This window comes from Tamandua tetradactyla, chromosome 20 (genome assembly GCF_023851605.1).
Source record: "Tamandua tetradactyla isolate mTamTet1 chromosome 20, mTamTet1.pri, whole genome shotgun sequence".
NCBI classification, from domain to species: domain Eukaryota; kingdom Metazoa; phylum Chordata; class Mammalia; order Pilosa; family Myrmecophagidae; genus Tamandua; species Tamandua tetradactyla.
Window position 1 is genome coordinate 38,313,290 of NC_135346.1, and position 24,218 is coordinate 38,337,507.

Sequence of the window (24,218 nt, forward strand, 5' to 3'; positions counted from 1 at the left end):
GTAGATGGCCTCCCGGTTCACCCGCCCCCACCTCATGTCCACAGCAGCATCAGGAAGCTGGTGAGTCATATTGCCCCTGAGTCACCGATTCCCACTCCTGGGTTGAGCAGGTGGCAGGACATTTGTGGAAGACTCTGTACCTACAGACGGTGCACAAGCCTAACCCCTCTGTCAGGGGTTCGCTGTCCTAGGAATACACGAGGTGAGGGACATGGAATATTCATGTCTAGAAGTTTCTCCTATCTTCTAGAAAGGGGAATCAGGACCCGGGGGGGGGCTGAAAAAGATAAAATACAGGTTTTGACATGGCTGATTTTGGTTTCTTGGTGTTTCGTCATCTCCTTCTAGCACTTTCTTTCTGTTTTTCTCCTTGGGACTCACCTTTTTCTCTGAAAAGCCCCCTGGCTGCTCACCTCCGGTTAAGCCTGTTTGGTTTCATGTTCATTTTCTTTTTCTGTTTTTCTCATTTCAGCTTCAAAGAAGCCTCTTCCTCCTACTCCTGAAGACAACAGGGTGAGTGAGATCTCAAAGCTGGTGGCACGGGTGGGCTGCAGGGCCGCAGGCTGCTTCTCTGGTGCGTTCCTGCTTGCATTTCCTTTTATCTGCCCATATTTCTCAAACCCTGGGTGAATGCAGCAGATCATGTTGATTAAATTGAACTCAGTACAACAGGTTTCTTGTGCCTGAACTGTCTTGTGTGCCTGTCCATATAAATAGAGTTGTAACTGGGAAATTCAGATTTAAGGGATGCTTATGGTTACTGAATCATTATATAGATATTCCTTTTTGCTTTCTGTTTTATTGGAGTAGACAGAGGGAAATACCTGAAATCTTTGAACTGTAATCCAACTGCCTTGATCTCTGATAATGATGGTATAGCCCTTATCTTGTGCCCTTGTGATTGTAAAAACGTTATGACTGACTCTCACTTGTACCCATTTATCCACTGTTTCAACTTTAAAGTCTTGCGACCACTAAAGACAGCCATAATGTTTATTAATGAAGGGCCTTCAGTCAGCCCAAAGCCACCCCAAGTCCAAAGTTATCTTGAAAACCAAAGCTGGATCTAACCAAAATGGGCCCACCTGACACGTGCAGTGGCTTAGACTTCAACCTAAAAGTCACCTAGACCTCCCTATAATACTAAAAATCGCTCCCATCATCATTTTAAGGCTGCCATTTTCTTACATATGTTCTGTGACTAAGCAAGTAATCAATCTGCACATGTTCAATAATTAAATTACATCTAATTCTATCATCTAGGGTCATTGTGTTCATCATCCTAAAACCTGGCCATCTTTTATAACTATCAGAATTAACTGCAGTATGGGGAGACAGGTTTTTGGGTGGATAGGCCATCTGCTCTCCTGCTTTGCATCCAGCAATATACTGTTTCTCTCTTTAAAACCCCAGTTATCTCAGGAATTGGTCATTTTAGCACACGGGGCAAAAGAATCCACTGCCTTGGTCCAGGAACAGACCGATCAGCTGTGAAATTTCTATTTCACTTTATTCACTCAACAAAAACTTATTGGTACACAAGCAGTGTGCCTAGCCACCTGTCTACTTTGGGGCATAATGCCAGCTCATGTCTAATTAAAATTATGTATTTATTCTACGCCTCAACATACAAACATTTTGAAGGCATACATTTGGTAACACTTTTTAAAGCACTTACTATCTATTTCAATATTTACTACTGGTTCTACTCCCTTTAGAGGATTATAGTTTTATTCCCATTTTAAAGTTTGGGAAATTGAGACCCAAGAGAAATTTCAAGGCTTGTCCAAGGCCTTTCAGCAATTAAAGCTAACAAGATGCAGAGTTTCTGGTGTGCTAGTCATTCACTCCAGTGACGGTTCTCCAAGTATGGTCCTCGGTCCAGCAGTGTCCGCATCACCTGGGAATGTGTTAGAAATGCAAATTCTCAGACCCCACCCCAAACCTACTGCATCTGAAATTCTGTGTGAGACACCCACAATCTGTGTTTAATACACTTCCTAGGGATTCTGAGGCATGCTCAAGTTTGAGAACCACTGGTCTATGATATACTAACTCCCATGACTTAGAAATTATAGTACTTATTCTGGGGAAGCTTATTCTGTCCAGGAGAAAAAATTATCAGGATGAGAAAAAAAAGGATCAGTTCTCACCTATGGTCATGTTAACCTAATATTCACAATTGAGCACTTGCCTTTTATTCCAGAACCTACTGATTCTACTTCCTCAGACTTCTTCATGAAGGATCAGTTTTTGTTTATTCCCTTTGGCCAACATGGTGACCTTTCAAAACCATCAGCTTCCCCATACAAATAGGTCCTAAATCCTCAAAACCTCAGGCTGGTTTTTAGATCTGTCATCAGCTTCTTACCTGACAGCAGGAAAGCAATGTACTTAAACTGTAGCAGAAAATGAGCACCCTTCCCTTCTCCTTCATGGAGCTTCTGAAGAATATTTCACCATGTTTCTTGATTACATAGGTCAGAATCTCCCAGCCCTTGCTTGTAGATGGCTCCTCCCCCAGCCCCCAACCCCCTAAATCCACAGCTCTGCCCTTAACCCAATTTGCTCTTGTCTTATTTTCCGTATCAGTGAGGGTGAAAGCCCGCCCGTCTCTCCTTGGATACATCATTTGGCTTTTCACACTTGGAGCCATGGCGCCGGTGCTGTTTCAACATTCTCACCCAGTGCTTGGAATCACGGTTCTAGTTTCAACCATACGTTTCCACGTTTCTCTTACTTTGAACGTTTTGAATTCATCTTTCTCTTCTTCTTCTTGTTCTGTCCCCTAAGGGATGACAGCATCTCATGTGGCATGTCTATATTCTCATCCAGATACTAAACTAGCAGGCCTGATGTTCAGTGTGTCAGAGACAATGGAACAGGGTCAGTTCTCAGAAGGGTAGGCGTGCTCGTACTGCTCAGGATGGAGAACATCTCCGGTCAGCGATGCCGACCAGCCCGGCTCAGCCTGTGGGCACAATCCCAGGCCTCTAGCTTGTGGGTTACACGTTGGAAACCAAATTCCCATTTCCCTTGGCCCTTCCCTGCCTTCACAGAATGTAGCCCAGGAGGGCTCTGGTCGGGGCCTCTCAGGGGCCTGTCTGCCTGTGTCCTTTCTCCCTGGGCCTCCTAGTAAGACACCCTAATGCTGCTAGTGCCACCGCGGCTGTTTTGGGGGAGCCCCCCTCAGCCCGGCAGTGTGCTCCCCAGCCAGGGCCAGGCCGGGCTCTCAGGGGCGCAGAGCTGTTTTGAGGCTGACAGCAGAACGTCCAGGAAATGGGGCCCCCATACACTCTATCCACACCTTATCACCTGGGCCCCCCAGCAGCCCTTCTTGAGCCCCACCAAATCTCACAGTTTCTCCAAATGCCAATCCTTCATTTCTTCACTCTAACAGTGGTTTCCAACCCTTCCAGACCCAGTGGCCCCTTTTATAACAAATATTTTTAAGGCCCTTTTGCTATCCTGAAATGAATTTCATAGATACTATAACTTACTTAATTTTGAAAAATCAATAAATGCTGTAAGTGTAATATAAAAAAATAAATGCAAATAGCATCAATAATAGCTATTTCTACAAATAAATATCGAAGCATGAATTCCCCAAAAGACAACATGAAGTAGTCATTTGTCTGCACCTGTAGGTAGAATCCCAGTGGATTCAGCAGCTCAAAGGTGACTGATAGAAGAATGTTACATCCGTGACTCAGATATCGTGTTACCCTCTGTGAAATGATTTTCAAAAATGGTGAACAACTCCTAGTAATGTTCTGGATGAAGCATAATATAACCTTCCCTCAATCCACAAGCCAGCACTCTCAATCATTTCCTATGTTTACTCTTTCACAAAATCAGCCAACCTGTAGCAAATGTGCCCATCCTCAACTCTTTTTTTGCATTCTTGGAAAAACCAGTACTTTGTTTAGGGTAGAGGTAGGATCTAGGCTCAGATTATTATTATATATTATTATTGCAGACAGTTTTCTCACCGCATGAAAGTTGTACGGGATGTGGGACACTGCGGAGCATTTTGCATTCTTGGCCCTCAACCACTTACTCCCTGTGACATCCCAAATGGTGTCATAAATGTCTGAAAAGCTCCCCATAGGATGGCACCACTAGGATTTGAGAATTGCTGTGCTGACCTTTCTCTACCAAGGTATTATCAGTTAGTTGGGTCTACAGCGGGATGAATGCCTCACTGTATCCCTCCTTTATCTTCTTCAGGGTCCTTAAACATAATTCTTCTTCAAATAAAGCCCCAGGGCTTTTTTTCACATGTAGACATGAAAACTCATGTCTACAGGCACTCAAGCCGGCACCACTTCACCAGCTCCACAAACACCTCATCTTCACATTCCAATCTAGTCTCAGCTGGGAAAGCAGTCTATGTCCGTAGGAGAAGCCTTTCCCTTTTAGCTCCATTATTTTTATGCCATGACATGCTTCAATGAACTCAGAACTTGGGACTTCTCCAACTCTACCTCATATTTTAGCCAGCACTCTCAATCGCTTCCCATGTTCACTCTTTCACAAAATCAGCTAACCTGTAGCAAGTGTGCCCATCCTCAACTCTTTTTTCTTCAACTTTTTATTTTGAACTAATTTCATATTTACAGGACAGTTGCAAAAACAACACAAAAACCACACAGAGAGCTCCAGGATACTATTTAACCACATACCAAGATTTACCAACTTTTAACATTATGCCGCATTTGTTATATCATGCCATCTACCTCTTATTTGTCTGTTTTCTAAACATATGAGAGTATGTTGCATACATCATGTTCTGAACACTTAATATTCCCATGGATATTTCCTAAGAACAAGGATATTCACTGATATAACCTCATTAAGTATAGTTATCAAATTTAAGAAATTTGACTCTGATATAAATCTTACAGTCTATATTCATCCTGAACTCTTGATTGCTGGATCTACAGTCTTTTCTTCACATCCTCAATATCTCATCCTAAGAAAGATACTGGAGAGGAGAGATATAGGTAAAAGAGAGGAATCCCATATATTTTAGCGGAGAGAGCATTAGAATTAATACATGCTCTAAACTTCGCCACATCCATTTTTAATATGGGCTTCGGTTTCCCCATTCAAAATAAGGGAATTGGATTAAATGATTACTCAGAGGCATCCCAGCTCTGATCGTGATAGCCTGTGATTCAATGGGTCTGAAGAAACCCAGGAATCAAATGGCAAAGCTTCAACTGAATGACTTAGTGTTGATGACATCAGCATCCCTGAGTGTGTGATGCTTCAGACAGAGACCACCCCATGTGGCATGGTGTGTGTAGAGAAACCAGCACATTCTTGTGAAAAGTGTGTGGCTGCCTGGGATGCACTGTGGTCAGAATTTACATCACGGGATGAGAGAAGCAATGAATTCCAGGTACTTAACGTGTTTTTGTCCTACTCTGTGGCTGATTCTAACTCATGTACAATGCCAACTGCGGGAAGGTGGATTGTCTCGGTGAACCTTCCAGTGGGCTACAGGATCTGGTGTGTTTATCTGACATAGATCCTGGAGCAGTTTACAGGTCAGTGACTTGCTGAACTTGTTCTGCATTTTTCTTCTTCTTTGTAACTGTTTGGTTTTGTTGTCTTCCTCATCCAGCGATCGCTTCGGGAACCTGAAGAAACTCTGGTCATCGCCTTGTATGACTACCAAACAAACGATCCGCAGGAACTCACGCTGCAACGCAATGAGGAGTATTACCTATTGGACAGCTCTGAGATTCACTGGTGGAGAGTTCAAGACAGGAACGGGTAAGGCACCTTTGTGGCTGCTGTCCCAGGGTTTGAGATGGTGGTGGGAGCAAGGGAAATACAGAACTGATTTGTCCTACCTCTCTCAGTGTGACCACTACAATGAGTTAGGAGAGGAGATCAGAGGCAGAAGGAAAAGGCCGTAGTTGAGGAGAGCTTTTCCTCATCTCAGAAGTGGCTGGCAGGCAGTCACATGCAACCCATGCGGCTTGCACCCAACCTCCAGCATCCCCAGCCCCTAAACTCATCCGAAAATCCTCCAAGAGTTTTCCACTGATATCCATAATTTGGGAGAGTGGCAGCTAGTTCCACAAAGCACTATTCCGTGAGTGTTCAAGGGAGGCTCACAGTACATTCCACTGTGAAGCGCTTATTTTGATGGAAAGAAAAAGTATGCAAAAGAAGCAGCAGAAAGAAGATAATAAGGATTTCATTACAGTTACAATCATTGAACTAGGCATCCAGATGATTCATGGAGAAAGTAAAGTTGTACAAAACTGATTGCCCACTATGGAATTTTTGAAGGAAAAATCTTATGAGCCCATCTATAATCTGAAATAGAAAAAAATTGCTTTTATTAACCTCCAGGATGCTTTAGGAAATATATGACTGACACATCAGTGCCTAGTTGAAATGCATCAGCTTCACACTGCTTTATAATTTTTTTTCCCCTTTCACTATAATATAGGCTTTTACTAATAACTCTGAAATATTCTCCAGAATGTTATTTCAACGACTACATCAATCCAGCATATAAATGTACCATAATTTAACAAATTCCCTCTTTTTTGGAGAGTTAGGTTGTTTCCAACGTTTTGGAAATAATAAAACCAGAATGAACCTCTTTGAATATTAATATTAAGAATTTAAATGTTTTAAAGCTTGAGGTTATTCATTTAAAAGCATAAAAAGAAAAAGAAAAAATGCAATCATTGCAACATCTGATAGCCTCTGTCAATGTTTTATTTTTTAAGAAAACTAACAGTACAAAGAAACATCCATGGAAAACAAACAACTCACTCTGCCTCCCACATCAATTCCAAAAGTAATCACTATTAATCCTTCTTGTGTATCCTAAAAAAAAGTCAGACATCCATAAGTACATCTTTTTAAATTGACATTAAGATGATACATTCTGCTCTTCTCCTTGCTTTTAAGCTTTAATCATATATCTTAGAGATATTTTGATATCAGCTGCAGAGCTATCTCCTTTTAAAAAATAATTACATCAGTGCTAGAACGTATGATTTTATTACAAGTATTTAAACAATCTTATACTGTAGGAAAACTGTTTCCAGGTTATTTGTTTTATTTTCTTTGTTATTTCAAGAAGGCTGTAATAAAGATCTTTTGCGTACGTATCTTGGCAATCTTTGGAGAGTATGTATTTCTACAGGACACATTTTAAACTGGAAATATTGAATCGTAGCATGTGATGTCTTAACTCTGATAGATAATTCCCTCAAAGTTTGCCAAGTTTAAATTCCCTCCAACAGGGCTATGAGAGCACCTGGTTTGTTCTACCTGCCAACACTACAGATCATCAAACTTAAAACAAAAACAAAAACGCTCTGACGAGTAAGAGAAAAAAAAGCAGTGAAAATATCTTACAGTTTTACCTTGGAAATACACCAAAATATACATTTTCAAGGTGTCTTCTCTTTAAGTAGTCTTACAGCCGCACTGCTGAGACCGGGGCACAGCGGGTGGTGACATGTGCTGTAGTCACTAGCTAACATGAGCCCTCAAAGCCCCTCATCGAGCAAGTGGGGCTGGTCTCACATCACTCTCTCTTTACCTGTTAGTGGGAGGCCCATATCGGAAGCAGGCTCAAAGATGCCTGGGTCTACCAGAGGCATAACTTACTCAAAAGTTCATTGTTCAATCAACTAGCATTAATTTAGCAGCCCTAATGTGCCAGGAAATTTCTTCCTCTATGTCTTATTTCCCCCAAATGACAGTTTACACTTTGTTCAGTGGTTTGTGGAAAAGTTCATCTCTTTGCACTTCAAAGTGCATCGAAGGCAACACCCCGGAGGCCAATTGGTGTTTTAGGAATTTCCCTGGTTTGCTTTGTAATAGCATGGCATAGGGGAAAGTACACCAGGTGGGTCATCAAAAGCCACTTAAGTCACTTAACATCTGTGAATCCATTGCCTTGCCTATAAAATGCAGATGCTAATATCAGTTTTGTCTATGCCGGTGTTGATAAAATCAGTAAGATGGAAGAAATAAAAGGGCTTCATAAATTCTGTATCAACACACAAGTGAAGAGACTAATCATCATCTGTGTAGATAACCCAGCCTTGGTTTGCATGTTAGAACACAGTTATCCTATTTGAAAGCAAAAATGTTATTTGATCTATTAGTATAGTTGTAAACATTTGGTATAGCAAAAACAGACATAATTAAGGGGGATTCCAAAAAGAGAGCTACAAAAGGAATAGCAAATAATTTTCAGGACAAGCTAACTGCCATCAATTGGAATTGGCTGCCTGGACACCATGTTGAAGATGGTTTCAAGGCTTGATGTTCAGTTCTGTGAAGAAAGGGTGCCAGGACTGACCAGTAGTGTCTGACATGGGCAAAAGATACAACTAATTATCTTGCATTTGGCATCTTTGTTCTTGATTTCTTCACTGCTCAGAAAAACCCAGTGAAATGTATTATGCATTCCCCAATAACATAATCACTATATTGAGAAATTATCTTCTACAGGAAGTTAAAACACATTATGAGTAATAAGCAAGAAACCATCAGGCATCATTTTATAGATTGGCACGGTCTGGAGGAATTTTATGGACAATTTAGTTTAGGTCCCTCTTTTTACAGGTATGAAGCGAGAGGCCTGGAGAGAGGAAGTGACACTTCTCTCTTCTGGTGGCATGAAATGAGATAATGAATGTGAAACTGCTTTGAAAATGACAAAGCTACACACATATTTGGGGACTTTTTATGTTCTAAATTTTAAAAGTCTTTTGTATTCTTATATTAAAAAATGACTCCTACCAAAACCAATTTGACTTTATTATTTTTCTCATGTTTATACCATTTATATTTATAGAAATTCAATGAGCAAAAAAACATTAGCAAGGTCTTAAATGTAAAAACTACAATATCAACTAGTAATATCTTCTGAGACTTGAGATTGGAAAGTAATTTTTAATATTTTCATTATTTTGGTTTCCTGACTATAAAGTGGAAAAAATACTGATTATGACATGCAAAAATGTTTGCTCATAGCAAACAGAGACTAAGCATTAATCTTTTTTTCCCAGTAGAGGAAATTTCACAATGGTGAAAGTATCTAGCAGAGCTTTTTAAATAAAACGGCCACTTCTTATTTATTATGGTTCAAATTTTAGTGATGAAATCCATTCCCTTTAACAGATAGCAGGTTATTATTAGTTTTACCAATTTCTTTACTCTAAAACTTTAAAATGTCTTATTGCTAATGCCAAATAATGTGGGATGTCCACATTTTTAGATGACTTTTACTGAATTAAACCTATGAAATGAAGATGTAAAAATTCATTTTAAACACTAATTTCTCTTTCAACAGGCATGAAGGTTATGTACCAAGCAGTTACTTGGTGGAAAAATCTCCAAACAGCCTGGAAACCTATGAGTAAGATAATTTTCTTTCTTTCCCAAAAATATGGTACCTGGAAGTCCTCCCTAGATGAGAAGTAAATAATAGCTTCTTTTTTCTTGATCCACTTTTTTGTTCCTCATACTCCACCCCCTACATAAATAGTTGGGGACTGCCCTAACTAGAAGCATGGAGAAGGTCTGTGCACTTATCTCCCCTTTTTATCAAAGAGATGGCATTGGGATCCATGAACAGATTGTGGTAAAAGGAAATGATTCTACTGGGAATCCTGGAATATCGGTATTATTTGGAAAGGAAAAAATAAACCATTATGAACACTGGATCAAATACAAACAGATTTAATGCAGTGTTTCCAAAACCAAAACAGTACACAAACCATAGATATGGCATATCTGCTTAGACTGAGCCAAGTGCTTATTTCCAAGATGTCATTTACAAGGGTCCACATGGATATGATTTTAATGGAACTGCCTAATGTTTAATAAAATGCCACTGTACTGTATAAGGTAGCACCATGTCCATATGTCACCTGGCTCAGCTGCTGGAGGGTCCAGAACCCCAGCGGTACAAACACCTCAGTAGTAATCAATGTGCACACCCAGAACCCTGATCTTGCTTTTCAAAGAACACTTCCCGCTGAAAAGGATCAGGACTTCTTGGATAAATGGCTTGGAGACTCCAAGGTTGCAACAGGGAAAGAACAAGATGAACCTGGAACATCTTGTTGGGCCTGCAATAAAGAAGTGATTTTTTTAACTGACATGGATATGTCAAACAGACACAGAAGTCAGCTCAATGAGGCTCCCTGGACCAAATCTTGGACAGTTTGAGTAAATAGATAGATAGATAGATAGATAGATAGATAGATAGATAGATAGATAGATAAACAAAGACAGTGATGGACTACAATCCATTGAATAAGATAAGAATCCGCAGTAAATAGATAAAGCACAGATAGATCAGTTCATAAATAAGTAAACAAATAGATAAAAGAAAAGAAAGCTCTTTCTTACAATAGAATGAGAACTAACAAATTCAGAAGAAATGGCAAAGTTTAAAAATTACCATTTTATAATTTGAAGTATCAACTGACTCAGGCAAGAATCATCAATACACATTACGTGCAGGGAATCAGTTTGATGGTATCTCCTCACAAATCACTGCCTAATTACAAAGCGGAGAAGCCCAGTGGACCTCATCTTAAATAAGGTCACCAATAACGCTACAGACATCACGAGTCCCCTGATGGGGTGCACTGAGGATGCAGCATCGCTTCTGTGATACTGCTGTCCAAAATGCAAAACCTGCATTTCATCAGGAGGAAATATCAGAAGCATCCCAATTGAGGAGCAGTCTACAAAATAACCAGCCCATGCTCTTCAGAAGGGTTAACATCATGACAGGCAGGAAAGACTGAGAAATAGGTCCACAGTAAGGAGACTAAAGAAACATGGCCACTAGACACACTGGTAATCCTGGACTGGAGCTCAACCAATGAATAAAAAAAAGAATTATTTCAAATATTTATCTTATTATCACCACATATAAGATACTATTGTTGGGACAATAAATGGAATGTTAATGCTGTCTTAAATTAGATAAAATTTCCTGATTTGGATCATCGTACCGTAGTTATATACATGTACATTCTGTCTCTTAGGAAATACACATTGAAGTATTTAAGAGTAAAAGTCGACTCACAAATTGTTCTGGAAAAAATGTCTGTCTGCCTATATATCAATCTAGAGAGAATAGTAAAGCAAATGTGCAAAATGTCAGCAATTGTTTCAGCTGGGTGAAGTATATATGGGAGTTCTTTTTTACTGTTTTACAACTTTTCTTTACCTTTGAAACTATTTAAAATTAAAATGCAAGATAAAGAACACTAATGATGATTTCTATGAACTCATAAGGGTTCTAAATCATTCAAATGTGGGCAAGGGTTATTTGTTGCTGAAATTCTAATCGATTTGATAGGAAAAGCTATCATTTTCTGAAGTCTATTACCTGACACTCATTTTGAAATGACTGTCTCAAGCTTGTGCCTCCCCCGCCTTTAGCTAACAGAAAAGCCATCATCAGTTCCGAGCATATCTGAACTGAAACATATATGATATGCTCAAATAAAAATACTTTTTTCTATATAATCAATGCCTCTAGAAAATAAATAGGCATGTAATTCAAATGTCCACTAAGCAGGGAAGTTATGTTAGTTTTTTTTTTTTTTTTCTTTTCATCAGAATCTCTTTGTTTATGATAGAGGAGCAAATTCCAGATTCTGATTATAATGCAAAAGGAAATGCAAATAAAAAGTACACAAAGGTAAACTAAGCCATTTTAAAATAAAACATGACATCACACACAAAAAACAGTTTCTGGGCCCAATTTATCCTGCAGGCTATCAGTTTGTGCTCTTCAGATTATAGAATCACAGTTAAAGAACAAGCTAAGTTACAGACATCCACATATTTAGGATATATCTGGGTATATAAAAAATACTCTATATGATGACTTTTTATCCTCGAACCTAACATTGTCTAATTTGGGGTGCTCTCTGCTTAAGAACTAATAAATTCAGAAGAAAGACAAAGTTTAAAAATTACCATTTTATAATTTGAAGTATCAACTGACTCAGGCAAGAATCATCAATACACTTTGGTGCTTAAATGCACCACTGGGAACATAATCATATGATCTGTTTGGATTCAGGTTTCCTACCTTATTTAGGTGGCATTGACCCTTGGCTTGGGTGAGTTGCCTCACCCTGTTGACCTTCAGATCCCTTCTGTATAAAATGAAGAGTCAGACTAAATGAAGGAAGGCAAACTGTGGCCCTCTTGCTTCACATTTCTTCCCTACACACTGAACTCAGGATAATATCACTATTAGATAGACTCTCTTCCCCACTGGTCCCAGACGTTGCATCAAAATTCTTTTCAATGCACAGCTCAAGACAGCCACTACTTATCACTGGTATCTGGGTGTGGATGAAACATATTTTCTAGCCCTCAACTGGATAATCTCATGTAATGTTCAAAAAGCTCAGATGAGAATAATGAGGCCAGTGCTTTCTTGAGCAAACAACTAGACCATACTTTGATCAACCTGCAGGTGGGGCAACTCATACTTTTTGCCACTCTGCACAGGTCCACAAAAGGCTGTAAAAGCCCTACGAGTATTGATCTTGTGGTTAGGAATAAATTTTAGCAAGGGTGAATTTGAAAATATGGAATCTTAATGGATTCCCATTAAAGTCGAAGGTGGTTGAGTTAAGCAATCTGTGTAATTGGAGTATGGGATGTGGGCTACATAAATACTCCTTCTTGAAATTTTAGGTTCATTGATGAACCAGTTGTAGAAAGGGTTGAGCATAACTCTGGGGCAGTGAGATATATCCTAGATGCCTGCAGCCCTAAGATTCATACTTGGCTGAAGTCACTGACCCAAGTATCCTCAATTAACTGGGATGATAACTGTACTCTCCCATGGTTAAATATCTTTCAATCTGGGAAGATTTATAATTATGTGTTGAAAATTTTATTATATTAGCATGAAATTTGTTAAGTAGGATATGTGCATCTTTAGTACTTAGATTCTTGAACTAAGAGAATTTGGTCTATTTGAAGGGTCAGCCTTGTAACACCAATTTAAATTGTGTAGTGAATAAATAATTTAGTCTTGTGATTTGAAAAAAAAGAAAACTCAGATGAATCCACAAATTCCCTTATTCATGAATACTCCAAATAACCAACAATTTTGATAAGTGGTATTTCTTCTCTACTCAAAACTTCTCTCCTCCTGGATTTATTAATTTAAAAAAAAAAAGATTAGTTGACAATCATTCTACCTCTTAGTATCTAGTAAGCAGCCATGGAGGCAGGATGGTAGCTCAAGTGCTTTTAGTAAAAAACAAAACAAAAACACAAAGGACTTCAGCCCCCCCCAATCACTCAATATTCTTTTTTAACCACTTCTTAGTTTATTTTTCATCAGTAGACAAAATTTTTTTAAATATTGTAACTACTGTGCAAAAGGTCTTGAAGACCATTTTTAATGAGAGAAATACTTCAGTTATTTTTAAAAGATCTTAGCTAAACTTTCACATTTTTATAGCTGGCCTAGCATTATCCTATTTATAACCACCCACTGAGTTCTGGAACGGAGAGAACATAAATGTTTTCTAAAACCATATTATGGAAAATATCTAACATACACAAAAGTAAAGAGCATAGTAAATGAACCTCCACATACCCAATATGCAACTTCAGCATTTGTCAATATTTTGCCAATCCTGTTCCATTTGTTCCCTTCAAATTAAACATTTGAAAACCTGCAAAGATATCATGCTTTTGCTTTTGAGTTTGAAAGCAATGGTGGAAGCAGAAAATGACCAAATAAGTGTATTATGGGATTTTTAAAAGTGTCCTTGACACATGACTTTTCTCTGCTTTCAGGTGGTACAATAAGAGTATTAGCCGAGACAAAGCTGAAAAACTTCTTTTGGACACAGTAAGTCTTCTTAACCTCGTCTTTTGACTGTCTTTTGAATGACTTTTACTGCTTGTTCAGCCATGTCATGGTTTATGCTAATACAGTGGTTGGATATATTGGATTAACAGTGTTTTTTTTTTTTTCTGTTGAATATAATCTGGGTATTTACGGGACTAGTAAAACACAGTTTAAATGAATCACTAGAAAAAAATTTAAAAAGCAAACATAAAAAATGCAAGTCCAGTTTTTTATTATTCTTAGATTCAATAGACATCAAATTACTCTGTCTGATTGTTAGAAAAAGCTTCTAAATGCTTGGTATCGATTTCTCTTTTTGTCTGGTGGCAGAAAGCTAACAATTTACAGACTGTCACCAGTTCACGGGCCACATTTTGAGTAGCAATGAAAATAGCATATTTATGGCTCTTTCAGAGATATCAAATGCATGGAAGTATTGCGAGGAAGGCTTCATCACCGAAATCAATTAATCAAGCAATGAATGTCTCAAACTGTGGTTCCCAAATCTGTCTGAACATTGGAATCACCTGAGAAATATTAATGGCCAGGCCCAGCCCCCAATTAATTAAATCAGAATCTCTAGTTGGTAGGACCCAGACATCAGTACTTTAAAGAAAAGTCTCTCAAGATGTTTCTAATATCCAGCCTCTGTTAATGACCAGTGTCCAGCACCAGCCTTCCCAGTGAGATCAATAAGCAACAGGGATGAGGTGATGGGGGCATTAGTCTCCCTGGGCCAAAAACTCAACCTCACTCCCTGCCATTCTATCATATACCATTTTTCCATTTTGGTTTGAAGGTATTTCCTATCTTTAAGAATCTTAAACTGAAAATCTCACTTGGGTGGAATGAAGCAAGGTTGGCCATCTCATCTTGGTTTTTGTGAGACTCAGACACTAAAGGAGCCACTGTCAGTTTTGGGTAAACCCCGATGATTGTTTGCCCTATAATCTTTTCCAGTAACCATTATATTGAACAGTGACTAGGGTGAGTCTCAGAGAAAGAAACCTAGGTGCATGCCAGAAAGGGAATGAAAGGCTGCAATGGGGAGATGGAAGTGTGATAAATATTTTCAAAGAATAATTTAAAGGCCTACAGTTAATTATTAGCATGCCATTTACTCTGTACAAGGAAAACTGTTTATAGATTGACTTCATTTATTGAAAACAAAAATATAATTTCTAAAAGAAAAAAAGGAGAAAGGACAAGGAAAAAACGCATTTGGGAGCAATGAACTTTCTTTTACTTTCTTTGGGTAAGTCATTGATTAACTTGCAGCTAGCAAAGAGGCCAGCTAGGGGGTCTGCCCTTAGGCAGCTCATTCTCATCAAAGAAAACAAGCCCAGTTAAGGAGTCTGCAAAAGACCTGTGTGTTTACCATGACACATGCATAACTGGAAGTCTTTGTATATTGTCTGCAACGTCCATCCAGCTCTGGTTGGTTGCACCATTTCCTTTTTTTAGGATTTCTCAGTATAAACTCGATTACTGTCCCATTGTGTTGAGCCCAGGGCTGGGCACTTCAGGGTACTTGAGACAGGATCTTTATCTCAAAGGACTTTAGACTCTATTGGGAAGAGTAGAATGATAATTTTATCATTATCTGAAGAGTTAAATGATAATTTAGGATAAACTACATGCATATGAGAAAGTCTGTAAGGTGATCTAGAGTTCAGAAAAGACTAGAAGAATTGGGGAAGAGTTCATGGAGGCAGAGCAATTGAGCTGAGCTTTTCCTGGAAAGTTATCTGGTTCCTCCTTGGTTCTACATCGACTCAACACTTAATGATTTCATTAAGACCACATACTAGACTCACAGGGAAACTTTTAAAAAAATACAGATTCCCCAAGGCCCACTGCAGGTCTATAGAATCAGACTCTCCAGAGTTAGTTCCTAGAAATCTGTACTCTTTTAGAAGTCAAACTTGTGATGCATATGTAGCCGTCCCAGCACCTAGTTTCCCAAGGTGCTACTATCGTATTGTTTGATAATATAGTAAAACTTGACTTATAAGGACTAATTGAGGGGGGTGCAAAATTAAAGTTAATTAATTTGTGTAATTACTAATTTTAATTAAATAATTAATCAATTGAATTATATTGCTTCTTTTTTCAATCACACATGGGTTAATGAAGTGCTGTGTATTAGGAACACTTAAAATTAAGCTCACATTAATGACTAGCTAAAGGTGTTTCCTATTTTACAGTCATTCTTTTGAGGCATTTAAACACATTTTGCCTGGTAGGGCAGTTGAAACATTCCTTTTTACTAATATTCTGAACTATTTCATCAAATCCTCTTTTCCTCTTTAGATCACAGTGAGTTCCTATCAGATATAACTCAGATTCTGTACAGCTGGAACTGAATGACTTTTTTGTTGCTACTGCAAAAATATAAAATTATATAAAATAAAAAAAAATGCTGTTTTCAACAATTGCTGAATAGCTTCCTGGGTATATTTAATGTCTCCTTGTTTAAAAATGTATAAGTCCCTCAAGAGATGGATTGATTCATTTCACCTTTTTGTTAACTAAAGCTCCCAGTGTACTGCCTCCTACATATTTCTCCACTAGAATATAAACACTTATCTTGTTCCTGATGTACCTAGGCACCCAACCTGCATTTAGCACAATGTAATGGCTCAATAAATATTTGTTGAATGAACGCATCTATACTTCAAATGCTTAATAAATTCTGGCCACCATGCTTAAGGAGAACCTGGCTGATGGTGAGCATCATCAAGAGAACTTTGTAAAAATACAAATTCCTGCACTCCAGTCCTACCCTATGAGAACCTCTAAAGGAATTTACCCAAGTTTGAGAACTACTGAAAAGTCTCTACTAAAGTGCCCTATCAATTTCTTGGATGTCGCCTCCTCCAAGAAGTCTCTCATGCTTTCTCCCTCCTTTGTCATGAAATTGGTTCAACCTGCCTTTGAACCGTTGTAGTGAGATGTCATTACTCCTCCAGTGGCTCTGTTCTCATTCTGCTTGGATCTCAGCTGTCTCTTTTTTAGTCTTAAGCTATTTAGGGAGAGGGTAAGCAGGTACTCCGTAACGCACTTAGTACACCTAGCAACACCTTGTACTTTGGGTGACCGGAATCTCAGGCAGGAGCCTTAAATACAGCATAGGCTTTATCATAGCTCCATGATCCTAAGATGCCATTAAAGATACATTGTTGAGTGGCAGGCAGCAGAAGAGGCTCGAAGATAACTGCTTGGGAGGCAAAGGTGTCTACAAAACTGTGAATGATACAAGACCTTTACTTGAAATTAACAAGTACCCTGATAATGAGGTACAGAAAAAGTGAATACTAACTCTGGAAGAATGGCAAGAAAAGTGGATGAGCTACGACATTTCATGTCATCAAGAACAAGACACCTGTTATTAAAGAAGTATTGGGATATTTTTCTTAATGGCAAGGGTGGACTCACGGTATTTTTTTCCTCTTTGTGGAAAAGCAGTTGAGATGAGATGGTTTGCAGCCCCGGGACACAGTATAGCTGGTATGGAGATCAATGAATTTGGGATTCGAGAATTTTTAAAAGTGCAGAATCTTTCTTACTCAGTAGAACCAATTGCTGAAATTCCTGGAACCAAAGTATTTAAGCATTTAAATGTTCAGGGAACATTTCATTGTACTGCTGCAGCATTTTTTATATTTCCAGAGTAAATACTGGCAAATTTGACAGGATTTGGAATAGAGGAGTCTTAGTCACTATTAATCCAGGTGATCGAGAACCTTACGTTGATATAATGTTTATAACAACAAGAAAAGGGTTGCAGTTGCTTGTGTCTGTTGTTTCTTATGATCCAACTAAACATGGAGGTCCACCATTTTACATTCCTAAAACATGGAAATTAAAAGGCTGTTTGGCACAAAAATGCAATATTCATTGTCTTGAGAAGGTCAATGCTTTTGAAGACTGTCATAAAAGTAGGGGAATTGACTACATATTTGAAAAGTTATATCTACTTGCAGACAAACTCTAGTACATCACCATGTTTTTGAGCAATTGAAAATCATGCTCAGGCATGAAAATATAATGAATGACTGAAAAATCATTTACCAATCACATCACAGATCTTTGTTCAAAAATGCATATAACTTTTTAGAGAAAAACACATAATAAAGTGTTTAAAGTGACTATCTTTTAGAGGAGTGTAATTAGGGGTATAAGCAGACTATACTTGTCTGTTTAACTTATAGATTATAAAAATTTTTTTACTATGAGCATATATTACTTGTATAATTAATATACAAAAGAGAAATGCGAGGCACATAACAGAGAACTATAAGAGAGAAAAATTGACACTGAGTATAATATTTTGATATGATGCAAGGTAAAGAGAAAATCTAAGGGATTATGTAAATAATTTTTACTGTAAACACTCCTTATGCACCCCTTTTCACATTTTGTCTCTTATGTAATAATTTCATATGTAAGAGAATTAAGGGACAACTTAAAAGTTTAGTTAGGTGAACTTACTGATATGGAACAAGTGTTTTTTTACTAAACTATAAAAATTTTACAAATTTTAAAATTAAGTTGATTCCTGAGTTTGGAAGGTTTTTGTTTCCTGTAGGCTGATCTTGTTTAAAAGATAGTCTTAGGAAGTTTGGTGAATCCAGATTCATGATTCAATGGAATGGATTGCTCACTAGGAAAGTTTAGATTAAAATCCGTTTTTCATGAACACATACATTTTATTAAATCAAACACTGCCCTCTAACTGTACTACCTAATATCTAATAGGTTTCAATTGTTTAGCTCATGTTAATAGAATGGTGTATTTTATTAAAAATAAGTTATGTGGGTGGGCCGCGGTGGCTCAGCGGGCAAAGTGCTTGCCTGCTATGCCGGAGGACCTCGGTTCGATTCCCGGCCCCAGCCCATGTAACAAAAAACGGAAAAACAAAATACAATAAAAACAAGAAAATGTTTAAAGATGTTTCCCTTTCTTCCTTCTATCCTTCCTTCCTTCTCTTTGTCTTTCCTTTAAAAAAAAAAAAAATAAATAAAAAATAAAAAAAAAAATAAGTTATGTGCAAAAAAAAAAGATGCATTATTGACATAATAACAGGTTTATCTCAGGAGAAGAAAAGAACCATCTCCAGAATGAAAGGTGACCACACGTCACAGACACTCTAAGTATAATGCAGTGTGACAAGACTATGAATTATCAGTGGGTTTTTGTTTTGTTTGGTTCTGTTTTTTCACAGTAACCTGCCCTGTGTGTCAAGATTATCTTCTGTAAGGTCACCTTCAAACTGTATGAACAAAAAGAAATATACTACTAACACAGCCAGCATGTCTCAGATGAAAGAAGACAATGGAATTAATACTGTCAACAAATAGTATAATCAAATCAGTAATAGTAATGACTAATAATAACCCTAATAGTCCTTGTTCTGGTATTGTGTACCAGGAACTGTTCTATGCACTTTTTTAAAATTTCTCCTGACAACCTTATGAAGTTCCTTATACAGATGAGGAAACTGAAGCTCATACAGTTAATCAGGTAGCCTATGGAATTCATAGAATTATAAACTGTTAGGGCCAGAATTTCCTTTCAAAATCATGTAGTCCATCCCCTTATTTCATAGGTAGGTAAATTGGAAGCAAAGTTTATAAAACAAATCAGGAGGAGAGTCTAGACTAGAGCAAGGTTGTGTCTTCACACACACACACACACACACACACAGTTACAATGGAATATCTGAGTTCCTTTCTGTTCTCCCATCCCCTCAGAGTGGTACCTGTATCTCACTTCATTGGTGAGATTTTTTTTCTACTTTGGCCTTTGTACTTTATTTTTCCAGATAAAATAATAAAAAGTAGACTGAGACCTTGCATATGTCCCAAGGGAGGCAAGGCGCCCCTCTGGCCACCTTCCACAGGTCAAGGGCCCCTGCATGGTGGCGAGGTGAGCTGTCACCCTTGAGACTCCAATACTCTTGGTGGTTATGACCTGCTCTGAGCTCCTTTCAGGAAGTTGGTGCTGCAGTACATGCTGGCTGCCTTACTTTTCTCAGAATTCTTGGTGCCTCAGCTCCAGACCAGAGTTTCCTGTCACTGTCACTGAATGCCACCCACAGCACCTACAATGAAGGAAGAGGGTGTTTTAAAGAAGCTGGGCCTTTCACACTCAGCAGAGCTGCCTGCAAACCTGACCACTCCTTTTTCTGGTATCTATGGATTATTTACTCTTGTTAACATCTGGGCCCTGCTCTGATTACACTTGTGTCTCAGAAAAGCAATGGCTTCTTTAATAAAGGGAAAACAATAGCAATACTAACAAAAACCTTAAGTGGAAGAGAGGTTCACACCCTTCTTCACAGGCAGCGGATAAACCTCTGATCTTTTTGGTCTGTGTTTCTTCTGCTCTAGAATAAGTTACATAGTCAGATAAAGTCTAAGGCTGCTGAGGTTTTGTTTCTTCCTGCCTCAAGTTTAACCCATTGCATTAGAATGAGAAAAGAGCAAAAGCTATGTTATTTGGCAAAAAGGGAAAATTTTTGAAGACAAATCATGCTACATGCAACGTATGGATGAAATCTCACAAACATGATGTTGAGCAAAAGAATTCATCACAGATTCATTATTCACCGGAGCCAAATGGTGGAAACAACCCAAGTATCCATCAGCTGATGAATGGACAAACAAAATGTGGTATATTTGTACAATGGAATATTATTCGGCTAAAAACAGGAATGAAGTACGCAAACATGCTGCAACATGGATGAATCTTGAAGACAGCGTGCTAAGTGAAAGAAGCCAGTCATAAATCACCATGTATTTTATAATTCCATTTGTATGAAATGTCCAGAATAGGCAAATCCACAGAGGCAGAAATTAGATTAATATGTTAGTGTCTAAAAAGAACGGAGATTTCTTTTTTGGAGTGGTAAACATTTTCTAAAATTAGATTGCAAAAATGATTGTGCAACTCTGTAAATGTACTAAAATGACTAAAACAGGACAATTTTATATATGTAAATTATATCTTAAAAGCTAGTCTTTAAAAAACTGTATGAACTAATCTGGGCTTTTTAATGTTAAATAGATCATTTATATTTCAGAAACAGAAAAAACTACAGACCCTAAAAGGAAAAAAAAATCTGTTTTGAAAAATCAAATATGTTTAAGGATGATTTGCAAACAAAAATTGAAGGGACCTTTAATTTTTCATTGAATAAACAGCTTGCATTAATATCTGAGAAAAGGAAATTTTCCTTTTCTCATTCTAATGCAATGGGTTAAACTTGAGGCAGGAAGAAACAAATACGATATTCCTTTTCTGGTTATATCTCCTCTGTCCTCATTGTGCTGTAGCTTATTCGGAGAATTTCATGGAGGATAACTCCACAGGGAGGTTAGCATTGAGGGCGAAAGTGCACTATTGATCCAAAAACATTTACAACTTGTTTTCTTCAATTTAAAAAAATCAGGAAATACAAAATAATTAAGGTAAACTACGTCTGTGTAAAAGACAGAATACCAGGACTGTTTCAGTACATCTTAGAAATTGTCTTAGTTTCCCTTCAGTGATGACAAGTACCAAACAATAGGTTGGCTTATACAACACGCGTTTATTGGTGCATGGTTTCAGAAACTGGAAGGCTTGCTTCCTTTCCCCCAGGGCCTATAGCATTCTGGCTGCCAGCAATCCTTGGGTTCCTTGGTTTTCCAGCCACACACTGATGTTCTCTCCTTTCTCTTTAGGGTTCCAGGTTCTTACATCTTCTTTCTCCTCCCCGTTGCTTTTTCTCTCTGTTTTTGAACTTCTTCTGCTTCTAGAGAACTCTAGTAATCCAGATTAAGACCCAAACTGGAAACATTTTCAAGAAGTCCTATTGACAATGGGTTCACAACCACAGGAATGCAGGTCAAGAAAAGACTAGGTCTACATTTGGGGTATATAACTCAAGCTGCCACAGAAATGTAGTAGGTAGTAAGTCTTTCCATTTTTCTCAATTTTTACCTTACTTTCAGGCAGCAGCAAGAGCCACCCAAACTCACAGCCTTGGGTAGGGGGGCCATAGCTGAACAACAGAGACCTGAAGATTCAGGTTTCAGCTTCAAATTTCAGAAAAGACTCTTTGAAACTCACAGCTGAGTAAGAGGAGATTTTGGGTTTCAGAAGTCTGACTCTTTAGTACTCAAACCCCAATTTTAATGGGTAAAGAATGCACAATTATGAATGGGCCAATTCTCCCCCAGCCCTCCCTGTAGGGTTATAGCTAAGTTACAAGAAGCAGGTTATGATTCTGTACAAGGATGAGCTTTATAACTATCAGTCCTATCCCGGGAGACTGTTTAGTTAAGAGATACAGTGGGTACCAAACCTGAATATCTATAAGAATCACATGACAAGCCTTTTTTTTTTTTCACATGGGTAGGCACCAGTAATTGAACCTGGGTCTCCAGCATGGCAGGCGAGAACTCTGCCACTGAGCCACTGTCGCACCGCCCTACATGACAAGCTTTTAAGAGTTCAGATATCAGAGTCCCAGCCCTGGAGAGTCCAAGTTCATAGGTCTGGGATGGATCATGATCAGTTGGTGGCTGCTGTTGATATTGTTGTCTAACTCTTCGAGTGACCAGGGTAATCAATCAAATTTGGGAAACAGGATTATAGGGAATTGGGTTACATCACTGTTCCTAAACAGTGAAGAACTCTAAACAGAGTTAAGATTTGAAAATAGCCACTGGTTATTGAATAAACTAGTCATGTCCATTCTTTTGCACTTATTTCATCAGTGCTGGAAAAACTGTCAAGATACATTTTCAGAGTATTCCCTTCTACCCACCTCCTTCATGTATCCAGAAGTTTAGTCCTCTTTCTCCTTCTGTCACCCAGCAAAATCAACACTCTGGAAAGGGTCTGAGAAATGCATTTTCCCTAACTGATAAAGCTTCCAGGACTAAAAGTTTTGTGCCTTTGGGAGGATGGAGTAGTGGCTTCTAACATTCGTTGAATAATAATCACATAGTAGTAGAAAAGCTTGAGCTTTACTGACATGCCAAGGTTCAAATCTAGCTCCACCATTTACTAGCTGTGGGACTGTGGGAAACTCACTTAACCTTTCTGGGACTCAGTATATTAATATCTAGACTGCAATGTTAGAGTGAGGGTTAGAAAATATCTGTAAAAAGTCTGGTGCATGGTGTGCTCTGTGAGTGCAGAGTATGTGTGCATTTTTATTCACTGCTATAAATTAACACTAGAACAGGTCCCCTGATACATGGTAGACACTCCAGAAATTTTTCGTCAAATGAATGAATGAAATAGTAGCCAGTACTGCCGAAAGCATGCTTTTTACCCATTGAACTATTGCATTTCTTCCTTTCAAGGGCAAGCAAATGGAGCGTGATTTCCAGGTATCACTAACCTTCCATTCTTTCTACCCATTCCAGGGCAAAGAAGGAGCCTTTATGGTGCGAGATTCTAGAACTCCAGGAACATACACTGTGTCTGTTTTCACCAAGGCCATTGCAAGGTATGGTCCTAACTCAGCTCTGCAACGTAGAAAGGGGCCCTTCTGAGGTAGGCGAGTGGTGCATAGCACACAGCAATATCAGACAATGGGAAAGGTAGAAGAGCCACTAGAAATTGTATGATTCACTACTCCCTCTGAGAGGGGGAGATTAAGGACATAACTGAAGTCAAATAGCTGGAAAATTATAGAGCTGTGCCAGGCCCTCCTCCCATTAGCATCCTGAATGCAGAGCTCTAAAGGAATAAAATGCCCTGCCTTGTATTTAATGAATTTATAATTTAATACATGGGGTGGCAGAAAAAATACTCCTGATTGCAAGTGAGAAGCTATGAATTCTAGTCCTGGCTTTGCCAATAAATTTACCTACCATTTATTGAGCCCTTACTCAGTGCCAGGAACCTTACAAGTTCATTTCTAAACCAAACAAACCCTGAAGGTATTTGCTATGCTCACTGCACACAGTAAGAAACCAAGGCTCAAAGGGGTGAAGACTCATCCCTAAAGCAATGGGGCTTAAGTGGCCAAGCCCCATACATCCCAGGCTGATAGCAGGGTCCTCACCACCCCTCTGCTCCTCTCTGGACTTCAGTTTCCTTCTCTGTAAAACATCTAAGAGCCTATCCAAGTCTCAGATTGTCTTCTAATTAGAAAATTAGCAAGAACCAAACAGTTGGGCAATAACCAAAATCCCATAAGAATTATGAGGAGAAAAATAATTGAGGTGCCCTTAGCTAATACTTGTTGGAGGATGGAGGACAGAGCAAAACCTGGAGGAAGGTAGGTTTAGGCAGATGGTGAGGAGA

General features: G+C 38.5%; 1 protein-coding gene across 1 annotated transcript in view; it reads left to right on the forward strand.

Moving 5' to 3' along the window:
- The window catches only part of ITK (IL2 inducible T cell kinase), a 72,914-nt gene that overhangs the window by 31,007 nt on the left and 17,689 nt on the right, over nucleotides 1–24,218 (forward strand). The window contains exons 5-9 of the mRNA XM_077137522.1: nucleotides 473–513; nucleotides 5,633–5,784; nucleotides 9,347–9,412; nucleotides 13,852–13,906; nucleotides 23,333–23,415. Of these exons, the coding sequence (XP_076993637.1) occupies nucleotides 473–513; nucleotides 5,633–5,784; nucleotides 9,347–9,412; nucleotides 13,852–13,906; nucleotides 23,333–23,415 (397 nt within the window). The remainder of the gene's footprint in view (nucleotides 1–472; nucleotides 514–5,632; nucleotides 5,785–9,346; nucleotides 9,413–13,851; nucleotides 13,907–23,332; nucleotides 23,416–24,218) is intronic.